We start from the raw sequence: 25,317 nt of genomic DNA, 5'->3' as shown, positions 1-25,317 counted from the left end.
CCGCCGGCAGACCGGCAGGAGCAAGTGGTAAAGAGCCGGTTTCCTCCATCTCCTGCCCTTCGCACGGTGCCCAACGCGGGCGTTGAGTTTTGCCCGGGGGCTGGGCGGGTGTACAAGGAAAGGGGTAGCCCTGGAGCCCCCTCCCTGGGGACGGGAGACGGGCTCTCCGCAGCCGTCTGCAGCTCTCCCGGGCGGTGGCAGGAGCCCGCGGCTGCTCCCCTGCTCCCTGGGAGGCTGTTCAGCCAGCCTGGCTCCTCAAGGGTGAGCGGCGTGGCTGTGTTAACTAACCTTTGGTAACCTTGGTTTTAAATTCAAAGAATCTCCCCCCCCCCTTTTCAACTGAGTCATTTCAGTTGTGAATTATAACAGCTCACTGCCTATTATTACAGTCTAATTATTAATTTATAGCCCCATAAACCCCCCATGCTGCATATGTGTAAAGTGAAGGAAAAGGACTAGTAAAGAAAAGAGACAAGAAGTCAGTGACCCCACGGAAAAGGAAAACTGGGCCGTAGAGTCCAGGGGGGGACCTGGCCGAGGAGCCCCCGTAAACAGTTCATGGAAAGGGTGACTTTTGGGAACAGCACTGCACTAGAGACAAAGAGGCAATGGGAGGATACTCCAAGAATAGCAAATCCCCTGATACTAAGAGTAAAAGATGAGAGAGGAGAAACTGGAGCAACAGAAAGACTGCAAGAGCAGAACAAATAAGAGGTGAAAGGGGGTGAATTTATCCATGTGACGATGGCAAGCATAAGTGTCCACAGAAGCCACTGACAGGATCCAAGGAGATATATAGTTATGAATAGTATATATTTATATATGGGGACCAGGCGGAGAACAAAAGGGAAGAACGTATGTGATTAAATAATCAGGTGAAAAAATTTAACTTGGGTCTTTTTAAGAGAGAGCTGAGTTTGCTCCGACTATAAGCATAATAAAATGCAATGTAAAGACAGCAGAACTGTAGATTGATTAAAAGAAATCTTACTGGTTGGTTGAAACCAGCACTGTTAGCAGAAACTCCTCATTTAGGAATTAGTTATCTCTTTGCCTGGGGATTTTTCTACTTGACATCATGAAATAGCTTGTCAAGCTGGTGCGTGTCTGAATGTAGATGTTGAATGACAGACTTGCTGTCTTTGAGCACGCTGGTCTTACTCGTAAATGCCTTTCGCCTCCGAGAGTTATATCCCTGCTGGATTTGCCTGCTCCACCAGCTTTTGCAGTAAGCATCCAGCCTGTTACTGAATGCTGTACAGTTATTTAGGTCATTCGATTTTTATGTCAAAATAACTCTGTCAGGATTTGGGGGCCTTTCTTGTAAAGCCAGTCCAGCTGAAGACACAAACCAAACCACTGTGTTGCCCAGTAAACCAATTCCAAATGGTGCTTCCTTTCCCTGGGAGTATATGCACTTGTTTGTAAAAAAAAAAACATATGAAGCATGACTGTAGATTTCAAATTGGCTTAAACAAATCAGGAAAACGTCTTCATTTGTAGCTGGCATAGGTGTGGCTTGTGCACTTGTTTGTAAAAAAAAAACCCTTTGAAGCATGAGTGTCGATTTCAAGGCGGTGGCTTTGGACAAGGCTGCTGGGAGCACACTCCTTTGCGCCTCTTGGTTTCAGCTCCGGAGCATCGTGCGCTTACTTTGTTTCATCTTCGTATTTGGAAATCACTAATGGGTTAATAACACGGTTGTTGCCTATGACAGTTGCCCAGAAACGTGCCTCTCTTGTGCCGGGCATGGGCACGGCGAGGAAGCCTGTGTCCCTCCGGGGTGATGGGCGCGTGTCTCCCCTTCTGCCGGCATCCCCGCTGCGAAGCGCCTGTCCTCCTCCCTGCCTTGCACCGGGGTAGGCACTGTCTTCGTCTGGGCAGCTCTGGAGGCTGCCAGGTCCTATGCAAGTGGTGCCATTGAAAACCTATTAATTTAGGTATATTTGAAGCTTTTCATTTTTCTGCCTCTAAAACCAGATTTTCCAATTCCTCTCCAGAGTCTGTGACACCTCTTTGGACAACCCATTCCCATACTGTAATATAAAAAATGGGCTCCACTTTGCCTTCTGCCCTTGACACTGTTTCATTATTATTGCTTGGATTTGAGGTGCGATGTTCCTTGAAGACATTGGTTTCAACAAATGAGATTGGTACTGTCTGGAAATCCAGGGAGTAAGCAAATGTATTTGCTCAGCAATATCAGAGCTGCCATTCTGGAAAGTTTCAGAGGTGCAGCCCCAACAGGTGACTGAGATTCCTGGTCTCAGCCTTGTCTCTTATGTTTTCTAAATGTGCAGCTCCTAATGTTATTGTACCTGCCAAAGAGGCGGAAGGAAATCTGGAATCAGGCTCCTCTTACTCTTTTTTCTCTGTTTCCTGAGATTTCTTTGCACCAATGTAATTTGTGGTGGGGGTAAAGGGGAACACACAAATTAGTCTACATTATGTTCAGAGTAATGACAAGTCTTAAAATAGCTCTCAATTAGCAATTGATTGCAATTAATTGGAACAACATAGGCTGACATGGTATCTTCATATCTCCAGAGCATTTTTGAGTTCATGAGTTCTAATTTTCAAAAATTTAAAAATTGTGGCTCCCGTATTACCATAACCATCTGTCGGCAATTTATAATATATATCTTCAAGAAGCGGGGGTAATACACACTTTGGCTTTGCTAATTAAAGCAGGTGTCCAAAACAGGGCTCAAGCTTGAATGTAAACCGTGTTTTTTACATATATATGTATGCAAAGATATACATATGTCTGTGTCTCAGGGTCTTTCATACTAGATCAGAGCTGTGTGCAGTCACAGGTACAAAGCGTTGGGGTGGGCTCCCACCCCGGCTCGGTGCCGAGGGCGGCGTAGCCGCGCTGGGGAAACTGCCCCGGCTGCGCATTTAGGCACTCATGCTTTGCTGACACTCCTCTAATTCTGAATTTCTTTGCTTTAGCTGCTGAGGAGTCTGCAGTAATGCTCATGCAGGTAATTCTAAAATTAGGGCAATGGGAGGGGACACGTTTTCTGATTATTCAGACTAATTTGGTTTTGCCTGTGTTTTAATTAACGGATGATTGGAATTTCTTTCTTAATAAACGCCAGGAATATGCCAGTGCAAAACAGCTGTGGGGATTCAATCCACGGCCCTCCTGCATTACTTCCCTGGCTTCTGGTCTGGTCAAGTTAATGTCCTACCAGAGGGTTTCATCTCTTTTGCTAACAGAACGGCGGTGCAGCTCTCAGGTCGCGCCGTGCTTGACTCCAGGGGGTTGTTCAGAGAAGACAAGGAAAGCCCTCGCTCTTTAACCCAGGCTGGCTTAATTCAATCAGACTTCACTTTCAAGTTCTTGAGCGTAAATTTAAAGTAACAGAAGGTAAAAGGAAAGATTGTATTAAGATAAGGTATTAATACAGCGATAATAAATCAAAAAAGATACTGAAAAGTCTTAAATTTGAGGGGCAAGGCTGGACTTGAAGAAGGAAGATGCTGGTAGTGGCAGCTATTAATTCTCTGTGCACCAAACTTAAACGAGCTAGAGATGTTTGACGGAAGGACAGAAAGAGCAAATACTATTGGCAGAAGAACACTTATGCGCCAGTTTTTCACATCAATGTAATTTTCCCAGAGGAAGACATACTTAAATGCCACTGTCCTGATGGCCAAATATTGTTTCTAATCACAGTATTTGGAAAGGGGAATACAAAGCAAGGAAGCCAGCGGCACTGAATTACTCCTTGAATTACTTCTTATATTGGACATGCTGAACAGTCGGACCTCTTCAGCTATTCCTACAAACCAGGCTGTTCATTTTACTTTTCTTCTTCAGGTTAAATGCTTGCTAAACTGTCAATGAAAAATACAGGTGAGAATGAAAGACTATTGCTCAGCTATGCTCTTGCTTCAGTCTGGCCAAAGATTTTGCTTAGTGGATGAGAACTAAAAGGAAGAAAGGCAGATAAATCTGGGGTGTGCAAGCCCCAGTGATTCCTGCAGTGCTACCAGAGAAGGATTTGGTTAAGCAGACAGCTATGGTTAGGCTGATAAAGAGGTTTAAAAAAAGGATTGATTTGAAGACACCGTAATCAGAAACAATTAAAAGTTGACAGATGACCTGAATTAATGATGGAGACATTTGCTGAGCTATCGCCACACATCTTCATAGTAAGAGGCAGAGCAGAGTTTTCCTGAACGTGGAAATAACTCGCTGAGGGGTCGCGCGTACGGAACCGCAGGGTCTCCTGCCACCCTCCGGCCTCCGTTTAAAAGCTGCACGGGCTTCGTCAGAGCCTGCCAAGAAGACTGCGTGGGGTCACTCTCTGGGCTGAGTCCTCACCACGTGTTTTGCAGAGCAGAGGGTGCAGAGCGTGTGGGCACCTTGTTCCCCGGGAAGGATGCTGATGTGCTGGTAAGGCCGGGCTGCTCCTGCAGCAGAGGCAGCTGCCATCACCGCCTGCTTGCCTAGGTGGGAGATGCCTGAAGCTGAGGGGTCCTCCCAGGACGTATTCGCTGGTTTAGACAGGTGCTGAGTAGCCCAGGTACAGGCTGTGTCTCCAGGCAGGCCAGCATGGGGGACCCCAGGTAGAGTCAAAAGTGTTCCTTGCACAGCAAAGTGATGCCCAAAAGAATAAATTGACCATGGAAGCGGTTTTCCTCTGATAAAAAGGCTTTTGTTATGAAGTCTGTACGGCTTGGGGTGCGTCACAACTTTCAGAAACAGTCTGACAACGTCAATGACCACGGTTGACCAATTTCTCTAAGCGCTTTCTGTTTCTTAGCATACTGCTGCTCACACTTTGTGCTTCTCTTTCCACTCAGAATTTTAATTTCATCACATGTTGCTTTGAGAAAGATCCATGTATAAATATTTTGGCTCATTTAATATGCCTTCTGGTATTTTAACACCAGGTCTCATATTTTCTCCACCATTTGGGGAACTTGTTTTTATTTTCAAACAAATTTGATACTCTTACAGAAGTTTATTTCCAGAACTGAGTGTTTTAGGAAAGATCACAGGAGTGCTGGTAAAATGACAAAGTGCTAAGAGACTCCTGATAAAAGTGTATGTGCTGGCTAGGGACTGGCTGAAATTCTCTTGCAGGAATCGTAGACCTCCCCAGACAGAGACCATGGGCGAACAATTTTGATTTTTACACTGAGTTGGCAAGTTCAGAAAATTTAAATGGAAAAAAACTTCAAAATAGAAAATTTAAATTAGTAGAATGGACTACGAAGGAACCAGGTGTCTGCGGAGAGCAGCTCCGGTCCTGGCCACGGCAGCACCCAGGTGTCCGCAGCTGCTCCCAGAAGGGTAAAAAATTGTGTTAGCTTAGTACCGGTGCCTGGCAGCAGCCACTGCCTCCGCCGGTTCCCTTCCTCCCCCTTCACTGCTGTCTTTGAACATACTGGAGAGTTCAAACCAATAACATCACTGTCAAGTCCTTCCCTGGTTTTGTTTGCTTGCTGAAATTTTACTGAAGATACTTGATCCTAAATGCAAATAAATCTACCGCATGTCCGTCCTGCTGCCAACACTGATCCCAGAGCCAATTACTTGCATGGCATTTGTCATTGTTCCTATGCTTTACCTTGGTAATTTTATTTAGACAGGGGCATTTTCTGCTGATAAATCTAGCTCGATTACCAAGTCAGAATGTATTTATTAAAACACCAATTAGACCTTGGTCTCTCATCAATCACAACACCTTTAATTCATGCATGGATGCAAAAACTGTTTGAGGCATTGTGCATGCATGAATGAGTGATCTAAATCGAATTGTCACTTTACCGACATTACCTTATCTTCAGACCTAGAGGCAATCAATTTCTTATTTACCATATGAATAATGTGTAATATTTTTAAAAGCTCCCATACTTCATTTTTTTGGTGTTGAAAGGACAATACTTGCTTCACAAGGTTGGAAACAAAGGTGACGGGCATGATCCTCCAAAGGGGATGGAGGTGATGGGGAGCTGGCCCGGGGGTGGCCCTGGAGGCTGCCTGGCTCAGGGTGGGGGCTACCCTGTTCCCACCTGCCGATGGTCCTGGCTACCCGGGCAGAGTTGTTAATTACTGCTCAGATGGGGATCGGCTGCTGCAATTAGCCCCAGCAGGAGAGAGAAAGTGTGGAAGAGACAGCAAAAACCGAGAACAGTTGAGAGGTTAAAGTCACGGGGACAAGGAGGAAGAAAAGGAATGTGAAATAGAAATAAAAAACCAAAACCAAGAACAAAACCCTAAAGCAGAAGAAGCAGTAAGAAGAATAAAAGGTGAAAGGACAACATAAATGGACAAGAGTGGACTGTGAACAGTAGGATAGGAAAATGGCTCAAATTAGGATGATCACAGACTGAAAGGTTGGTATAGCCCACACATGTAGAGGTAATGAATGTCTGGATACTGAAAATACCTTTGCCTGCCTCAAAAAGCATATGGTGCGTAACCTCTGTGCCCTGCCTGAAGGCACCGTCCCTTCCCACCCACGTCTCCTGAGAGACGCTCCTGGGGCTGGTGCGATGCCCATCCCCAGAAGCAGCCTCGCCGCGGAGGCGGCTGCTGGGGCTGCACAGTCGGAGCGGGAAATGACCCAGCAACGGCCTCTGCGGGGAGCGCCCGGCCGTGCCCGGCCCCGTGGCGGTTGCTCAGGAGGCACTGGCAGCGAACCGTCGTGCTGCTGGTGAGGTGCCCTCTTCTGAGCAAGAAAACTCACCCATGCCTTTTGATCAGTAATTCATTGCTATCTCCATATCTGGTAGCAACAAACCTGCCATCCATTAGGTTGTAAGACAGGCCCAACCGTCCGTCTTCCCCTGGGAAAAAAAAAAAAAAAAAAACAACGAAAAACCCCAAACCAAAAAAACCCCCAAACCTCAGGAAAAAGGGATGTGAAAACTGTAGAAGCTGAATAAAAGGAATATAATTCTGAGAACAATGAGCTCTTCTGCCTGTAAGGTCAGAGCTACATGACAAGCAGTCTCCATCCCACTGCATGTTCTCGCACACCAACATGTATTTTCATTCCAAATTCAGTAGGGAAAAATATCAAAATTTTGAAATTTCTTGTAGAATAGTAATTTGTAACATTCATTCTGAAATATCACAACATTGCATTTTTATAAGTCTGAAACATTTTAACAGAAAATTAACTATATGTAGTTTGATATTAAAATGAATATTATAATATGGATGTCAAAATGAAAGGAGGTGTTGAAGTGACTTAGCTGAGCACTTTCGCAGTGCAGATGTCATCAAAATCACCGTGCTCTTTTAGAATATATCAATTTCAAGACAACAGCGTTTATCAGTGAAAAATTGCCTAAGAAGCGTTCATCCCTTTCTCCTGGGATCTGTCAGAGGTCTCCCACATTTGGTTATGCTCCCTCTGCCTTTCCAGGTGGGCTCGGAGAGCAAGGGGTGATGATTTCTTTCCAGTGCAGCAGCTGGGTAATTTGTTAGCGGGATTAAACTGGGGGGTGATCACCGGGGACAGGTAGAGGCTGAAACCGGTGCCAGTCCCAGAAGTGGATGCAGCTACACGGTAAAACAGCACTTGGCTGGAAGTCACTTATGGATAGCATTTAAATTTGAATAGTATTCAATTTTCTGTTAACCTTTTTCTGGGTGAACTAATGCGAAAACCTACTTCTCGAAGTTCCTAGAAGTCGAGGAGGGGGAGATGTCCCAACCCGCTGCAGCAGTGGGGTTTGGGGCAGTTTTAGATGCTCGAAGTGCTTCTGCGAACCCCCCGCAGTCGGAGCATCACCGCTGGCTTTGGGGGCTTGCGGAGGGGAAGGGAGGAGGGGGAAGCGCTGCCCTGCGAAACCCGAGTCCGTCTCCATTGGGCTATTCATCCCAGGCTTAGCACTACAAAATTCAAACACTGTGGTATCTGGGATGGACTTAACGATGGCTAGAGGTAGGCTCTATGTGCTATTTCTTACAATAGAAACTCTTTGTTGATTTTGGTTTGAAGGTCGTGTGCTAATTTTGTTTTATACCATACCTTCTCTCTCCTCCCTGGTTTTCTGCACACCAGCCGTCCCTCTTCGTGGGGATTTCCCGTTCCCTGCTTGCAGTGTTTGTTGTGAAAGAGGGAGAGAAGAGAAAAACTGGATGGCTGATGGTTTGTGGGTCAATTATACATCAGAGGCTTTACTGCTTCTTCAGAAGGTTCTAATAATAATTATTATAATTAGGGTACTGGGAGAGAAATGTGCTGAGATCAGGGAGAAAAGCAGGAAAGCCAGGCCAGAATTAATTAGCCCCTTTTATCCAAGAATCTCAAAGCATTTAGTCATTAATTAATGAATTCTGTGGTTAAATCAGCACGATGTTCGGTTTGCCGCTGGGATGGCGGCTGGTCTCAGGGCTCAGCACCCGTCCTTGCTCAGCCGTGGGCTGTGCGTGGGTTGATGCCGCTGCCGATGCCTTCCTCGCGCTGCAAAATGCAGAGAAATATTTCTTTTTTTCCTGTTGGCTCTGTCAAGACCCAAAACTGGAACGGGGAGACCAGACCCTGTGCAGCGATGCAACCGGGCAGGTTTACACTGCTGGGAGCTGCGCAAATCCCCACAAGCCCGCGAAATGCACCGAAAGCTGATGGCTTCCCACGGTGACTAAAGGCTCTCTGCTGACCCGGACCCAAACTCAATGAAATCTCCCACCCGCAGCACTTAGATTATCCCTGGGACTCCAGCAAAAATGTTTATTACATGACAGAATGGTGCCGAAAAGAATAAATTGACCCTGGCAGCAGTTTTCCTCTAATAAAAAGGCTTCTGATACGCAGCGCAAGGGAGTGGCCCAGCTTGTAGGGTTTATGTCTCTCTTGGCCTTCTAGTATGTATGTTTTTGCTTTTGATACAGGATTTAGTGGGAGATCTAACTGTTCTCTAATTCAGAGATACTCCCGCATCAGACGCCATACCTCCCTACGCGTTAGCTGGCAGCACGCAGCCGAGGCAGCGGTGCCCTTCAGCAAGATACAGCAGTCCTGGTACGGAGCAGGAGGGAGCGCGGGTTCATCTCTGAGGGCTGTGCATCCTCTCCCGTACTTGTGAGCACGCTTGCCATCCGCGCTGGAGGGATGTCCTGCTGAGACGGCCCGGCCCGACCCGGGCGCTGCGAGCCCCGGCGTAGCCAGCGGCAGCCTTGCGAGGGTGTTGGCGCGGGGATTTGAGGCTGAAAGTCACTAACTTCTCCCCCAAAATCACGTTCCAAGAAGTGAATAGGTGGGTGAAATGTCCTTTAAAAAGTGATCTGGAAAATGTCTGGAAAACATTTGAAGAGCATCAATGCTGTCCTGGCACGGGGCTGAATGACTTGCCTTAGCTCTTCTTTTTAATGACTGTGATAGCTCTTATTTTTTAATTGATTTGAGTTCAGTTTGCAGCCATTGCCTTTAGTTAGCAGCAATCTGCATTGTCTCAGTAGTGCTTCATTGATTTCCATTTGCACGTGGTCGCTCCACAACACAACACATACAGTCAAAGACTGTGCTCCCAGTATAGAGGAGCTGGCGTAGCCCCGAGCCTAAACCCGTGGCCGGTCCTGCTCCCGCACAGGCTGAGTTCACCGGGAGGGTTTGCAGTTTGAACGCTGCTTTTGCCGGCGGTTGCCTTGACCCCACACAGTTCTTGCTGTTGAAAACTCACTGTATCCAGCAAAATAACGTGTACTGTGTGTGCATGGAAGGTGTGAAGTGCACTGCTCTGCTCGTTTCATTACAATGTAATACAGAGTCATTTTCTGATGCAACCTGACATTTGGCAGCAGCTTCCAATTACACCCAGATACAGAGGGGTTTGCATGGAGGTGACACGTGGCACAGCCTTGAATCCGTAGCCCTTTGCCTCCCATTCTCCCTTTCATGCTCCAAAACATCTTTTGAAAGTGACTTTTTTTTAAATAGCCCAACTGTATTATTTTCCTTTGGTAGGGGGTGGCTGAAGTGTTTTGGTTTAACGTTGCTAGAAAAAAAAAAAAATCAGCCTGAGGCAAGCAGCAGTGAATTTTTTTTCTCTAAATCCTGAGCTCTTTTGCATCCCTCTGTGCCAAGCAACCTGGCCGTGCAGCGACCGACCTGGCTCCCTTGCTAAGGCACATCAGCTCCTTCTTGTCTTTGACCAGCTCGGGACCCAGCTGGTGCTGGTGGCACCGCCGCTCTGAAACCTGCTGCCCATCTCCCCAGTTCCCAACGGGCGTTTTCCTCGCAAATGGGAGCGTTGAGGACGTTGCTACTAACGGGCTGCATTGCAGCCGTGCATACAGTTATCTGGGATTCCCCCGCCTGGTCCGCGTCGCTCTGCCAGACTGACCCATCGTCTTCCCTCACTTTGATGTCAACTAATTGATGTACTACAGAGATTAATTTAGTTACTTAAAATGGTAAAATTATATCTTGTATGATGTGTCTAGAATCTGCAGCTTCCTTTCCTTGTTAGAATTTCGTTATTGTATTTCCTTACCCCACAGTCTCTGAAACTCTACGGGCAGAAAGAGCGTACCCTTCAATGCGTTCACTTAGCCGGTGAATTCATGTGACTGATCGCTGGCTTTAGATTTAGGCTTTTAAGTGTGTTTTGGCAAGTCTGCCTCTGGAACACCCTGGCGTCCTTTGGCTCCCGAGGAGGTGACAGAAGCCGTTTCACCGAGCCGATGTCTGGAGTTGTTTGTCAAAGCGTGCGGGGAACAGAGGTTTCCGCAGCCCGTGCCTGCCGGAGTCAAACGTAGGCAAAGGGCCTTTGCAAAGCAGTCAGCGAGACAGCTATGCCTGCGCTTTTCGTTGTGCACCTGCCACAAAGTGGAGCTCAGCTTGCTTGACTTGAGATCAGATAATTTTACAGTACTGTTTTAACTAACAGAGCCAACTTCCTAGCGTGGTAATTACTTTGATCCTGGTTGGCACAGATGTATTCTTCATGTATTATTGCTTAATACTGGAACTTTTCTTTTTTTTCTTCCTCTGGTATCTGAAGATAGCCTAATGAAAATTATTTTTTCCCCCTACTTCGTTAAATGCTAAAGGGCAATTCAATTTTCTCCATAGCTTTCCCTCTCTCTTTAGATTCTCTTAATGTACTGCTCTGGCTAGACCGATATGTTGTTCTTGTAATGATTATATCAAGGTCTTTTCAGCATAAAACTTAAGCTCATTTTGTAGCTAAATGTAAAAGTACACGTCTGGCGATGCCCGCTGCCCACACACCCACTGGGGTTCTGGCTGCGTGATGCTGGGCTGAGGCCAGCAAGGGCAGGGACGTTAGGAAGGCTGGGAGCCAGACTGGCCGGACGGTTTATGAGAGCGTGTTTAACCGTGCATACAGACTTCCCTACCACTTAAAGGTGTCAAAAATGTATTTATCAAAAAGAAATCTGTTCACCTTTGCCCCTTCTTTTTCCGCAGAGTGAAGCAGTTGTTCAGGTTGCAGAAAGGAGCTCGCTGGTTTTAGCTCTCCCTGCCGCTGCGGCAGCTGCTCGGCCGGGCTCTCGCCTTTCCCCGGGCGGTGTGGGGACGGCCGCCTGCATCCGCTGCAGAGACGCGCGGCGTGCCCAGAGCATCCGCTGCGGGACATCGGCCCTCCGGCCCAGCCCCGCTCCCAGGGAGCCGGCCCAGCCCAGCTCGCTGAGCACTGGTGCCGGCGGGAGGTCTCTGCCTGGGGAACCTCTCCAAACCCCGCGGCTGTTTCCAGCACCCGGATCCCCCCTGGTTTTTGCTGTTCTGCCTCATGAATAGATGAATTTCTGCCTCCTGGCTCACCTGTGGTATGCCCATCATTGGTGAATATTCATTAGGTGAAATCAGCATCTATTAGGTCTTAATTAACTTATAAAAGGCTTGTTTTGTGGTAATGAAGTACAGACTCTAGATATTCTTCAAGGCAGCTGGTGGGTCCCCGTGCCCACGCGGCCATCCCCAAGCAGGGTCTGACCCCTCCGGCGAGGGCAGGGGGGCTGGACCCCTTCTTCTTCCCCATGGCCATGAAGTTACATCTGTGAGGAGGTGTCTGCGACCCGAGTGTGTGCCGAACATTAGCTCCGGTTTGCGAAGTTTCATTAGGTGACTGTAGCAATGTCCTGCAGTGGTCTGGTATTTGGTGTCTGATGTTTGGGGTCCGGGCTGTTTGGGCACTTCAGGCACCTGATGGAGTTTTGTTCCATGGCTGGACGAGTGCAGCCCTTTGATTTGGGTTTCAGGGGCTGTCCCGCTGCAATGGGATATGGATGGGCTTTAGCTGAATGTCCCTATGAGTTTGCTTAGAAACTGTTAGGGAGGCACCGAAAACTGCCGTGCTCAAAGCCAGCGGTAGGATGTAGGAGGAGGTTGCACAGCGCGCTAATGGGAACCGACCTGAGCAGTGACCTTTTCCCTCTCGACTCATTTTTCACCCTTTTTCAGACTTCATTCAGTTCAGCGTGGGGTGGGGAGGCAGCAAGGGTAGCGGGGGCGCATCGTCCCGGCGTGGGCGCAGGTGAGCGTACCCAGGGCTGCCTGCCGAGAGCTCGGCCTCGCTGTCCCCCAGGGCCGTGACGGGGAGGGAGGGAGCCTGGCATCAGAGGAGGGAAAACACCATTAAAGAGCTGGTGGCAGCAGCGGTGCTCATCGAATGTATTTCCTCCGTCAGGATTCACTGTCGTCCTTAAATGCACACAAGCAGCAGGGGGAAAATGACTGACTTGGCAGGTGAGAAGAGAAAAAGGAATTACAGGCAAGTGCAGAGCAAACACTGAAAAGGAGAGCAGGAGCTGCCCTCCCGCTGGCCAGGAGAGCTGTGATGGGGATGCAGTCCCCTCCCAGCATCGCTGTGTTTCCACAGGGCCGGCCAGAAACACCCTGACCAATTCCCTTCCACCGGATTAGTTTTTGCCTTTCAAGCGCTGGTGGTTGCTTGCCCGAATAAGTGGCTCTGTGTGCAGGAAGGGCAGAGGCTCGGGAGCAGCCCCTCGCAGGGAGCACTCAGCAGCTGCAACGCAGGAAAACCCGCGCCGAGCTGTAACGTCAACTGCAGCAAGGAGCTGCAAATCAACACCGCTCAAGGATGTGTTTTTCAGAAGCGCGTGCGATCTGAGTTTTACAAAGGCTCAATATGAAGTACCTTTGTCAAAGCCAAGCAAATTTTAAAAAATTTCAGTTTAGCCATTATTGACTTTTTACAGACAAGATACAGAGCAGGTCTTGAAGCAAGTCTATAAATTAAATTTAGCCACACAGCTCACAGACTGAAAGACTCCTTCATCATTAACAAGGAAGAGGAAGGAAGAGATGAGGAGGGGCTTCCTGACCTTTGTTTTTCCACCTGTTTCTGTAAATTCTATGCGTTGTGTCATGCTTGTGAGAAAGATGGCGAAATGGGAGAGCAGGGCAGTGACTATGAGCAGCACAGCTTTTTAACATTTTGCTGCCATGAGCTTGCAACCCCCCTTCCTCCAGGGTCTGCTCCCAAGCTTGGGGGTTTGAAATTGGCAGCAACATTTTTTTTTTTCCGTTTTCTTTTTTTGCCCCTTTTTTTTGATGGGGACCTCTTTCTGGAGTGGTGGCAGCAAATGGTCACCTTGGACCCTGGCATGAGGAAGAGATTCCCCATCAGCCTCGCCCCCCTCTGCCGCCCTCCCCCCAGCCGTGCCGGAGCTGCCGGCACGACCGTGATCCCAGCACCACGCATTGCCTGTCACCGCTGCAAAAGCCACTGGGCCAGTGCTGCAGCTCTGACCCGACTGTTCCCCCTTTCCCTTCTCCTCCCTCGCACCGCTGTAAGAAATGCCACAAGCGTGGGGTCCGATACTGGCCACGGGGCCCCCGGTTCCTTCTCATGGGTGAGACCAGGGGCCGTATTGCTGGTCCGAAGTTGCTAAGCTGAATTATGCTTTTCTTCATCTGGATAATGTTACCAATCTGCATGAGTTGGAAATGATAATTACATTTTAGTGGGAAGATGGATGCTTCCAAATGACATTTAAATCCATGATTATTGCAGTGGTTTGGTCAGGGAACAGTTGTTATCAATGCCAGCTCTTCCCCTTTGTCACGGATTACTGCGTTTGGGCAAGTCTCCAGCTGAAAAAGAAAAAATCAAGCCACGCACTACACAAATCAGGAAATAAATTAAATACTATTCAGGGGTTCTCATCACCGATGGGTTATGCAACTGAAGGACTGTGTTCCCCCAAAGCCTCTGTTTTGTTCGTGACCAAGCCCCCACGCAGAGGGAGGCTTCCTCTGCAGCGGGGTGAGCTGTCGGCAGGGGTCCGGGTCTGGGTGGGCGGGGGGACACCGGGGTGCGATGCCCACCGGGACGGAGGCTGGCGGCTCTGGCTGCGCCGTCGTACAGCCAAAGCTGGCTGTGCTGTGGAGCCTGAGAGAAGAAAAGGTGTCTGGAGAAATTAGGGGTGCTATAGCTGTCATTAATGAAAAAGACAATTTCCCGAACGCTATTCCCTGGAGGCTGGGGGAGCCAGGCACCCTCTGATACCCAGTTCTGAATGTTATAGTGGGCTGTATATATCCATTTTGTTGTGGGAGAGATGTTTATTGACATAAGTAGCCAATGGTCACCTGAAGACTGTTTGATTTCTTACAGTAAAAAAGAACACATAGTCATATTTTATCCAATGAAAGTATAAAGACTGTGACGATTACAGACTGGAATAATAATGAACATGTTGCTGAGCAGTGGGAGCAGAGCAGTATTGTCTGAACGTTTTGTTTAGACACGAGGACCATCTTGTTTTGTTTTGTTTTGTTCATGCCGTTGGGAAAGCGTGTGCTTCACAGGGCCGCCTGTCTGCGCGTCCCGTGGCGGTGTCACGCAGAGATGCTGGCTCCCCAGGCTCCCCGTGCTGCCGTGCCTCCCGCAGCCCCCCCGCTTGCTCGCCGCGTGCTGGGGACTAGACCGAAACCCGTAACACTGAATTTCTTTGTGACTGCCAGGATTTTACCTGTAAGATCCGGAAAAAGATCAGTGCGAGCTGCCCGTACCCAGGATCTGTGTATTTTGCTTTTGGCACACGTTCCTCTGCCATTCCCTTTCATGGTTGCTTTGCTGTAGCACCTCATGCTGCAGTGCCAGCAACGATTCTGCGTAGCGCTGCTCGCTCCGATGGGACCACAGCACGTGGCAGCGCGTGTCGTGCTGGCAGGAGACGGAGGGAGCGAGCCTGGTATAACCTGTCTGCTGACAAACCCACCGGTGGGCTGGCTCTGAGCCTGGCATCAGAGGGTTTCTCCCCGCGGGGTGTTTGCTGTGAGCCAGCTTGCCGTGGGGCTGCGGGGAAATGCCACGGAGCACCATTAAGGCCCCCTGGAGCGGTGGGGGTGGTGCCTTGCCCTGCAGCGGGGCCAAAATTTCACCTTGGCCATATGCCCGTGCCACGTGCCGCCAGCCCGTGCCACGTTGCTTGTGCTGGTCTGTTCTCGGGCAGAGCCCCTGGCAGAGCATTTACCTGCACTGGTTCGTTACATGCGATTGCTAATGAGGGGTAGGGCTCTGCAGTTGTGTGTAATTGTGCAAATCCACAGGTCTTTGGTCTTAACCTGGCAAACAGGGAAAAAATGAGATAGGTTGGATTTAACAGCATATTTGGTACTGTCCTTTTAAAGGCAGAAATATGACTTAGGCTAGGAGGGTTCGATGGGATTTAAGCATCCTGGTGTTCCCAGGTGAGACCTGTCGGTCCCTGCAGCCACCTTGGGTACAGCCTTGATGTCTTCGCACAGCAGCACAGACAGACCCTTCCTATGCAAACAAGTTTTATTCCCTCCTGTCCAGACTTGTCTTTATTGGACGCAAACCCGGGGAAGATCAGTGCCAACGCGAGTGGTTGGACCCATCGAGTTTTGTGGAGACGGTAGCTGGGATGGGAAGGGGCAGCAGGCTTTGCCTCGTCCTGCCTCCTGAGCGCTGCCTTCCTCTGGTAGCCAAAAATCCATCATTTCTTTGTCTGTTTTGAACTAGTAACCTTGGCCTTGGCCCTGTAACCTCTGTTCACACCTATGAGTTTATTGGCTTCAAAGGAACCCCACATACGGGTAAAACTTGGAGGAATGGATCGGGAATTACAAAATCTGAAGTCCTCATTCTGTTTTTTCTCTGTCTTTCCTCAGGCAAAATTTCTGTGGACTTCACCAGGATTTTCTCTTAAGGGAGAAAAAGCCTCGTGTGATCTGCTCAGGGTTTGGCCTCGGGTGGGTGGGTGGAGGTAGCAGCAAATCATTACAAGCCTAAAAAGCCATTAGGGTTCCTGGAGCAATGGTTGCTCACTCTGGTTAAACACCCGCCTGGTTCCTCGCATGACTGTTTCTCACTGAGGATCTCAGAAAACTTTCAGACGTGCGTTGGATGTCTCAGGGGACCCGCAGGGGACCCGAGCAACAAGTGCTCGTGGAGTGGATGAAGGAGCTCCAATGTTTATGGAAATCAGCTCCCACCTGAGACCGGGTGGAGGTTTTGCCAACAGTTTGGTGATATTCAGGAAAGCTCCCCGAGAGGTTTCCTGCTGTGCCGGGTGGCTGCATCCCTCCCTGCTCCTGCGGGTCTCGGCGGGCAGCAGCGAGCCCGGCGGTGGGTGAGCAGCCTGTTTCGGGGTGCAGGCAGGGGGGTCGGAGCTGTCGGTAACCCCGGGGTGCTCTCTGTTCCTCTTGCAGGTGAGCCCTCCCGGTGGTCCTCGTCCCACTGCGACTGCTGCTGCAAGAACGGCAAAGGCAACAAGGAGGGAGAGAGCGGCACGTCGTGCAACGAGCTGTCGACGTCGAGCTGTGACAGCCAGTCGGAGGCCAGCTCCCCCCAGGAGACTGTCATCTGCGGCCCCGTCACCCGCCAGCCCAACATACAGACTCTGGACCGGCCAGCCAAGAAGGGGCCGGTGCAGCTGTTGCAACAGTCCGAGATCCGGAGGAAGAGCGACCTGCTCCGGACTCTCACCTCCGGCTCCCGGGAGTCCAACTCCAGCAAGAAAAAAGCAGTGAAGGAGAAGCTCTCCATTGAGGAGGAGCTGGAAAAATGTATCCAGGATTTCCTCAAAATCAAGATCCCAGACAGGTTTCCAGAAAGGAAGCATCCCTGGCAATCCGAACTGCTGCGGAAGTACCACCTATAGGCTCAGGGTGGGGAAAGCACACGACCTTATTACCATTAGAGCAAGATTCTAAGTGATATGAAAATAATTCCCAATAATAATTACTTGTTAGGTCACAAAAAAAAAAAAATCCATCTCTATAGTACTGCCTAATTTGCCTATTTCACCTTAACATTTATAGTCATAGGGTAACGCTATTTTTCCAGTCGTGGAAGCACAATGACAAACGCTTTTATTTGTAAACTCTGAGTCTTACACAATCTGAATACCTTAAGGGCACAACCATACCGGCAAGAGATGCTCATGTGCGGATGCTGCTGGTGCCGGTGGGCGTGTGGCACGTGAGCGGGGGTGTCCAGGGGTGTCTGTGGACTGCATGCCTTCTGCGTTCTCCTCGTAGTGCGTTTGTTTGGAGGGGCGTACACAGCTCAAAGAAACAAGCTATGCCATGACAGTTTACCTTAAGCATGTGTATATATATATGTGCATATATATATATGTGTGTATATATCTCTCTGTGTATATATATATGTATATATATATCAATATATATTGCTTAAAGATTTTCTGGCTCTCTCCTTATAACTGCACTTTCTCAGAAAAGAGCATTTTTTAGCAGTCTGTGGATGTTCCGTTTCTTCTTCAGGTCTTTGAGGGTTGAACAGTAGAAAACCCATCCCTGTCTCTCTGCCCCGCTCCCTCTCTCTACCCCCCCCCTTCTCTGAGACACTGTAAATGCATTTCGGTGGAGACCAGGGAACAGTGTGTGGGTCTTTGTTGCTGTCAGCAAAATATTCCATTTGGTTTTGATGGTCTTGTTCCCTCTGTGTCCTCCCCACGCCTCTTGTCGTGTTTCTCAAGGCTCTCCGGTGCCAGTGGGTTAAGCGCGTGATGATCCCAGTTGGAAAGCTGTAGGAATTCTTCCGGGGTCGAGTGTGGTGGCAGGCGGAGGGAGGGTGGCTGATTTCTGCAGGAGCGTTTGGCTGATTTGTGCCAGGAGTGTTTGGCCCCAGCTGGCAGGGAGCGCGGGTGCTGGGTCCTGTCCGGCACAGAAGCGAACACAAGAAATTATCCTCCTAACGAGCCACGTTTAGTGCTTTGGCTGGCGGGGGATTGATCGCTAGAGGACGGGAGCAGCGCGGTTCCAGCCACGTGCGTTTCAAGAGAAGATGCAAACCCCGAAGGAGGTACCCATATTCCCTCCTGCAGACGCCTGTCTCGGTGTCGGTCCCGTCCGCAGCCGGTGGCGGGACGTTAGCCAGCAAGCTGTGCTGAGTGTCCCGTGTTGTCACGGAAGCCGTGGGAAAGGCCGTGGGAAACTGAGCCGTGGGAAAGGCTGGTCCTGCACCGATCGGAGCAGGGGTCCCACGGCCCCCCGGGGCGCGGGAGCTTGGGGAAGGGGAACGGGTCGGTCTTGTGGGGTGCAACAGGCTGTCATCGCCGGGTAATGCATGAGCACAGCAGCAAGGACCAGAGAGAGCCCAGGAACCGGGTGTTAGCAAGCGGTCGAAGGCGTAGGGCCAGGAAAACCTGGAGCAGGTAAGCGTCGGGGGGAGCTCGGCTCAGGGGTGAGCTCAGGCTGCCAGGGCGGGCTAGCCACGGAGAGTGACGGCAAAATGAATTGCTCCAGCTAACCTATTTTGGCCATAGCTGGGAAACAAACCAGCTAGAGTATTTGAGGTAAATTATTCATTTTCTAAAGGCACAGGAAGAAGGAGATTTTATACCTATATAAAAAGATATGGGAGTGATAGTGCTGGTAACACAAAGCACTTTGATTCTGACTTATTTAGCATCCTGCAGGTTCCAGGGCTTCCCCCCCTCTTAAGTTTCAGAGGCTGCTATGGGAGATGAGGTCAAGTATGCACAGATCGTTTCTGTTGATCTTCGTGCAGTTTCAGCAAGGTGCTATCTTCGTGCTTGCGGGGCTCCACTGCGCCCACACACCTGGCTGTGACATTTTTGTTTTGCCAGAAGAACCGTAAGGTCTGCATGAGCACACGGGCAGAGGTTCATACCCATCGCTCAGCTGCAGACGTTATGCAGGTGTTTATTGGTGAGGATGTAAATTTTACCAGCAAAAAAAGGAAGCAATACTCGTCCAGAGTGATCCATAAGTATGAGCTGGCTGTAGGGAGGGGGAAAAACCCTCCCAGCAATACACCTCCCAGTCTTTGGAGAACAGGGCTTGGAGTGGCAGCTTGGCATCATCTCTGCTGAGGTTTTACACGTGAGAAGGGTGCTATTTCTTGCAGTGAACATGCAACGTTGGTAACGCAGAGTGAGGATTGTGAATCGAGGGTCTGACCTGGGAAATGCTGGGCTCAGTGAGAAAACTCAGCACTTCTGGGGATCAGGCTCTAGATCCAATTCAGGTTTTAAGGCATTCACTCGCACTGGAGTTCAGGCATGGTAGTTGTGCATCCCTCCACTTACCTGCTCAAAAGGCACATTTTCACATGGAAAGCAATGTTTTGCACAAGATCCACAGATTTGGCTCCTCTTAGTTATTTGTTGGTTAGTTTATTACATTTTTCTTTTCCTACTCAACATTTCCCGCATCTTGTCCCCCCGCTCAAGCACCAAGCAAACAAAACTGGGGAACAGATACGGCTCTCCCTTGGGATTTTCAGCCGAATATGCCGTTCAGGATGGATCGCCCCTCTTCCTCAGCAGCAGACTGCAGCTAAAACCTTCCCACCACTCCAGATGATTCCCTGTCTCTTTTTAATATCACAAATATTTGGGCTGTAAAATACGTGTGACAGAGTGGAAGAACAGGCGCTGCGTGTGTGTGTGTGTGTTCCCAGACTGACGTTCAGGGTGCACAGGATTGCACGATGATTAATAACTGTAGAAAAATTAGACCAAATGAAATGCGCCCGAATGGGCTTGATTTATGTGGCCTTCATGTCTTCAGTTTTAGATGAAATGGTTATTACTCTCCAGTGCTACAGAAATAAAGGTCTTAAACTTCAGTAATCACAGGCAGGCCAAACCTGTTAGGAAACACAATTTAGGATGGAGCCGGAGGAGAAGAGGCGCCCAGGCGTGTGGGTGCACGCTCGCCTGTGTGTGTTCGTATGCACTTTCTGCTGCGTTACTGCAGGGATCTAATTCTGGTCCAACTTCATGTTGCAGTTGGTGTATGGGTGGCTTGGTACAGGAGCTAGGGGCTGTGCTTCGAGGCTTTTTGCTGTTGAGACTGACTGGCAGGCTCTAGGTGGAACAGCCTCTGCTGTAGAGGAACCCCTGGGCAACGGTGGGGAGCCGTCCACCCCTCCCCCATGGGGGTTAGCCTAAATGCTGGATGCTCCGCAGCATCCCTTCCTGCTGCTCCAAGGTCCCCTTCTCTCCCTCCTTGCCTCACTGCTCTTCTCTGGACCACCGATACCCCATGGCAAGAACCGCACCCCGCCAAAGAGCCACGCTTCGAGCACCTTGTTCTGCCACTGTCAGGCGGCCGCAGGGCCACCGCCGGCCACGGGACCCTGCCCGCGTGAGCCCCTGCAGCTGGCTCTGCTGCTGGGGGGGCAGGGAACGGGAGCACCGTGCAACCGTGTGGAGAAGCCATGGCCAGGTAGAGACAGGCACCAGGGTAATTAAAAACACTGCTCCGCGACAGCCCCGTAGTTCACGTGCAGGTGGCAGCGGGTCAGGACAGAGCAACCGAACCGTCTGCTGCTGGCAGTGTCCTCACCGTGCGGGCACCGAGATGGAGATTCTTCTTGTCGCAGGAGGGTGATGTATCAACTCTGGAAGACCTCTTCCCAAAAATAGTCATGCACACATACATAAAAAATAGTGTCATGCACACATACTATACATATATACATATATACAAGTACATACACATACATACCGTTAGCTAGCTATATACATGCACCTTGGGATGAAAGGCATACACTTCTGCCTTTTCGGCAAGGTTGTTCTCCCCCGGCTGCAGGACGCGGCACCGCTCACTGTTAGAAGGGGCAGGAGAAATTCCTGCGGTAGGTGGGTATCAAAACGGTACCTCAAACCAAACCGTCAGCTCAGCAGAAGTAGGGAGGTACGGCCGGTGCTCGGCACGTCAGGCACCTTCCTCGCGCCCGGGCTTTTCCCCGGGGCTGTGCAGGGGTGGTGGCTGCAGCCCCCTCTGCTCACCTACTGAAACGAGGCAATGAGGGAAAGAAGGGAGACGGAATGCCGTGGGGGAAAATGAAATTCGAATAACAGATTGTCTAAAAGGTAGCTGGGTTTTGAGCTCTAAAAATATTCAGCTCAATTCTACTTTGTTTCAGTGAGAGAACCCGCGTCTATCCCTAGGACATTTTTGGTCACTTATCGGCAGTAAGCCAAAATGAAACTCAGTTAAAAGAGTACTTTACTCTTTCTAAAATATCTGGGGAGCAAACTGGGCTTTGAGCTGCTTTCCACACATAACAAAGACCAAATATAAGTTCTATTGAAACTAATTTGAAAACTTACATTGACTTCAGTGGGACTCAGACTCTATTGAAACACCTTTTCTCAAGAAAAATGGGCACTTGCGTCGGCAAGGATGAGAGAAAGCCATTAGACTGTAATAAAATTCACATCCACTTATGTTGTTCGCAGCGTTCATCACTTCTGTGTATAGCAAACAGGTCTGGCCATTTGGTGATGGTCTTGCATAGCCAGGCTTTAAATATCGTGGCCTGTTTAGTAGTCTTGCTTAAGCGCTGCTTAGGACGCTGGGCTGAAGGAGGGTCGTAGGCGTACGTACCCCTGCACAAGTGCACCGCAGGGTGAATGCCTTGCCGGTGGGTGACACAGCACGCGGTGCCCGGGCACCCTCCTGGCCGCGAGCGCTGCTGGCCCCTGGGCCAGCTCAGCCCAGCTCAGCTCAGCTGGGCTCAGCTCAGCTCCCATCGCAGCCCCGCTCATCCCCGCTGGCCTCGGCGACCCGCGCCTGCTGACGCCTTTCACAGTCAGAAATACCCGTTTTCCAAGGGCTTTGTGACATGCCCAAATGGCTTTGTGACATGCCCAAATGGCTTTGTGACATGCCCAAATGCCTCGAGACAGACACCTGAGCAGGACTCAAAGCATCAGGGGGAGACAAAGGGAGAACATGTGAGTTCACATAGACCCATGGGAACCAAATTATTTTATTTTTTTCCCCTAAATCATCTGCATGCACGTATAGAGGCTTCACAGCACTCTGGAGAACATGTTTTGGGTTTTTAATTCTAGTTTTGTGAGTCCATTTATTAATTTTATTTGCAAAGCTGTGGTCTGAAGGAGAAAGCAAGGTTGATTTTTATTGGCAATGACCATAATGTAACCGAGACCTTCAGCCATATCTCACACTGCTCTCCCAGCCCTAGAAAGGCCGGAGAAAACTTTCCAACTTCTTACCCTGCCCTGAAGCCCTTTCCACCATTGCGAGTATGCACGTGGACTTGGCTTTCAGAGTACTTTATGCATAAGGCCCCATGTATATCATGGTACAAAATAATTGTCCAGTCTTATGGATAGTTTATGCCCCAACGGGGTTTTGTAGATTAATAGTAAAAGAACAGAAAAGCACTTTTAAATTATTTATATTATAAAAAGACATTCTTTATTTTTCTTGGCATCGATATCACTTAGCTAAAAAAATCAGTTTATAAGTATGATATTAGAGATTTTAAACTATAGCAATGATAAAGCAAACTCGAAAAAAGCAGAATTCAGAATTAAACAGACAAAACTTACCAACGTGAAGCAGAAGGATGGCAGGGCCCAGCTGGTTGAACGGGAATTGCTGGACTTCAACAGGGGATGTCCTCCCTGACGTCCCTTCGCCCCTCTCCTCTGGCCGTGCCACCCTGGCCCCGAGGAGCGGGCGCACGGGGCAGGGAGAGGGGCTGGCCCCTTCCCCGTGTTTGCAGGACGTGATCCCACCCGGGCATTTGGTTTATACAGACAGACCCGCGTTAGAGGAGCGAGTGCTGCGAGTGCAATATTTTCCCAGCCAACACAGGATCTAGAGGGGGGGTTGGTGATTTTGTGATCTATTCGGGGCCTTGCTCATGTTACATTTTCGGACCTCATACAAGCACTTAATGACTTTGCTGAGGCTGAGTCAGTCTGTTGCACATTGACGTAGATTAAGTGGCACCCACTGAATTACCTCTCTACTTTCCAACGTGGTTCACTTGTATATAAGTGTAATGTCAAATTGTTTACAGGTTATTTTGTGCGTAATTGTGGAAAAAAAAAAAGTTTTAACTACAAATTTAAAGGAATCGATTTTACTGGAAGGTGTTTAAAAAAATGAATGTGCTTAATACAGTATAAACATCATTGATTATGGTCTCACATGAATGCATGTATCTCCGTGTTGTCAGTCCCCACCAGTGAGGTTATTGGCAATATTCTGCAGTCTGTGAATAGCAAATATGCATAAACTACTGTGACTCTGACAAATATAACTCGGTAACTGTTTCTACTGTGGTATGTAAAGAAAAAATCATGTAGCTTTTAGCCTGCTGTATTTCCCTGGTACAAATAACGCCATGAAAGAACGAGAGACATCTTGGAAAAAACCAAGTCATAGCTGTGACCTGTGTGGAGTCATTCATGCAATGGCACCTGCCAGGTAGCTGTGGTCCAACTGCTAAAAAAATGCCTATTTATAGAGGCTTGGAGGTGGTAAATGAACGTGTTGCTATTGCCTTCTGCTCCAGCGTCACTGCTGGCAGAAGAGATGACCTTTTTAGGATGACGATAAATGAAGAGAGCCACTCCATATTAATCGTTTCCGTGTGCGGGCTAGGTGTTATACAATATGCTGGTGAAAAGTACAGCTATCAGTGTTGTGGCATTGGGCGGCTGAAAACTGCAGCTAATTTGTGTCTTGCCATTCAAATAAATCAGTGCATATACACTGTAAGAGCACAGACAAGAATAAATAAGTTGGTATCCTTCAACTGTCATATATATATATACACACACACATAAATATATAGACAGATACATACATGCTTTCTTGCCCACTGTGATTTAGCATTGGTTCATGTTAGCCAGTTCCCTGCAGGCTGGGGATTATTATCCCTTGAAGGTGGTGGGGGGTTTTTTCCTCATTTATTTCTGGGTTGAGCTGAAAATAACAGTTCAGTGGTCGCAGGGTGAGATTCTTCTGCCTCCGTGTCTTGAACAGAGATTTTATGACGCTGTGATTTGAAAGTAGTCGCCAGCAGCAATACTTCTGGAAAAGCCATCCTTGCATCAGGGGTTACCTGCTAAAGTATTTCTGAGAATACTTAGAAATACTTTTATCCTCTGTCACTTTAGAGACGCCTTGGCTAGGGAAGGCTTCATCACAGCCAGTGGCTGAGTCACAAATGGAGATAACACAGGGCATGGCAGGAGGAGAAGGGTACAGAGGGAAAGGCAGGGTATCTCTTCTGGACATGGAGGGGCAGCCAGCTGTGGCCTTTCTCGGTGCTGGTCGTCATCCATCCCAGGCAGGTCCCAGGGCCGGCAGATGGTGCCCAGCTGTGAGGCTTGACGTTCCTCCAGTAGCTGCTGCGGAGATAAAAAGAGAGAAAGGCTGCCGGGGGTGGGAGGAAGCTGTTTGCAATCCTCTCCCCCAGCAGTGCTGTTCTTGGAATGACAGGCTCATAATTTGGGTTTATTGTCATATCTTCTTCCCTTCTGCACAGCTGTCTGGGGGGGCTTGGTACTGCTGTAATCACCGCCCTGGATGGCCCGGATCTCATCGTTCTTCCAGCCACGCACGCACACTAGCGCGACTGGAGTCGGGAAGCATCGCTGTAGGCAGGTTGGGTCTGAAACAGCCAGAAAACCAGGCAATTGCTCACTTGTGGGGCTGAGTATCCTGGGATGATTTTTTAAATATTATTATTATTATTTTTAATCTGTGGTACTTGGCTGTTCTTCAGAGGAAGCCCTTTCCGATGGCCCCTTCCTGGGAGAAGGTGAAAGATCCTGTTTTTGCAGAGCTTCCCCCATATGGTGCTTCACCAGAGCAGGGATTTGGATGTTACAGTATCTGCACAAACATATGGAAAGCAAAGCATTTCTGGAAGTTACGTCTTCTCAGATGGCAAGGCATGATGCTCGCCGAGCGGCAGTCACAGCCTGCTGTACCAGCTCGCTCCACTGGCAGCCTGCAAACGGCCAGCGCTGGAAGGACCACGAGCCAGATGATCACGCAGTTCCCACCCCAGCAGGTGACTCTGTAGAAGACGCCTGCCTTCTGCATCGGCGACAGC

General features: G+C 49.1%; 1 protein-coding gene across 1 annotated transcript in view; it reads left to right on the top strand.

Annotated features, from left to right (window-relative positions):
* The window catches only part of KCTD16 (potassium channel tetramerization domain containing 16), an 86,498-nt gene extending 61,402 nt beyond the window's left edge, over positions 1–25,096 (top strand). The window contains exons 2-3 of the mRNA XM_072872836.1: positions 16,641–17,099; positions 24,985–25,096. Of these exons, the coding sequence (XP_072728937.1) occupies positions 16,641–17,092 (452 nt within the window). The 3' untranslated portion in view covers positions 17,093–17,099; positions 24,985–25,096. The remainder of the gene's footprint in view (positions 1–16,640; positions 17,100–24,984) is intronic.
* Positions 25,097–25,317: the final 221 nt, after the last annotated feature.

The sequence above is a fragment of the Ciconia boyciana genome, chromosome 9, assembly GCF_034638445.1.
Source record: "Ciconia boyciana chromosome 9, ASM3463844v1, whole genome shotgun sequence".
In the NCBI taxonomy this organism is placed as follows: domain Eukaryota; kingdom Metazoa; phylum Chordata; class Aves; order Ciconiiformes; family Ciconiidae; genus Ciconia; species Ciconia boyciana.
Note: the sequence above shows the minus strand (reverse complement) of the source record. Positions and strands in the feature narration are given on the sequence as shown.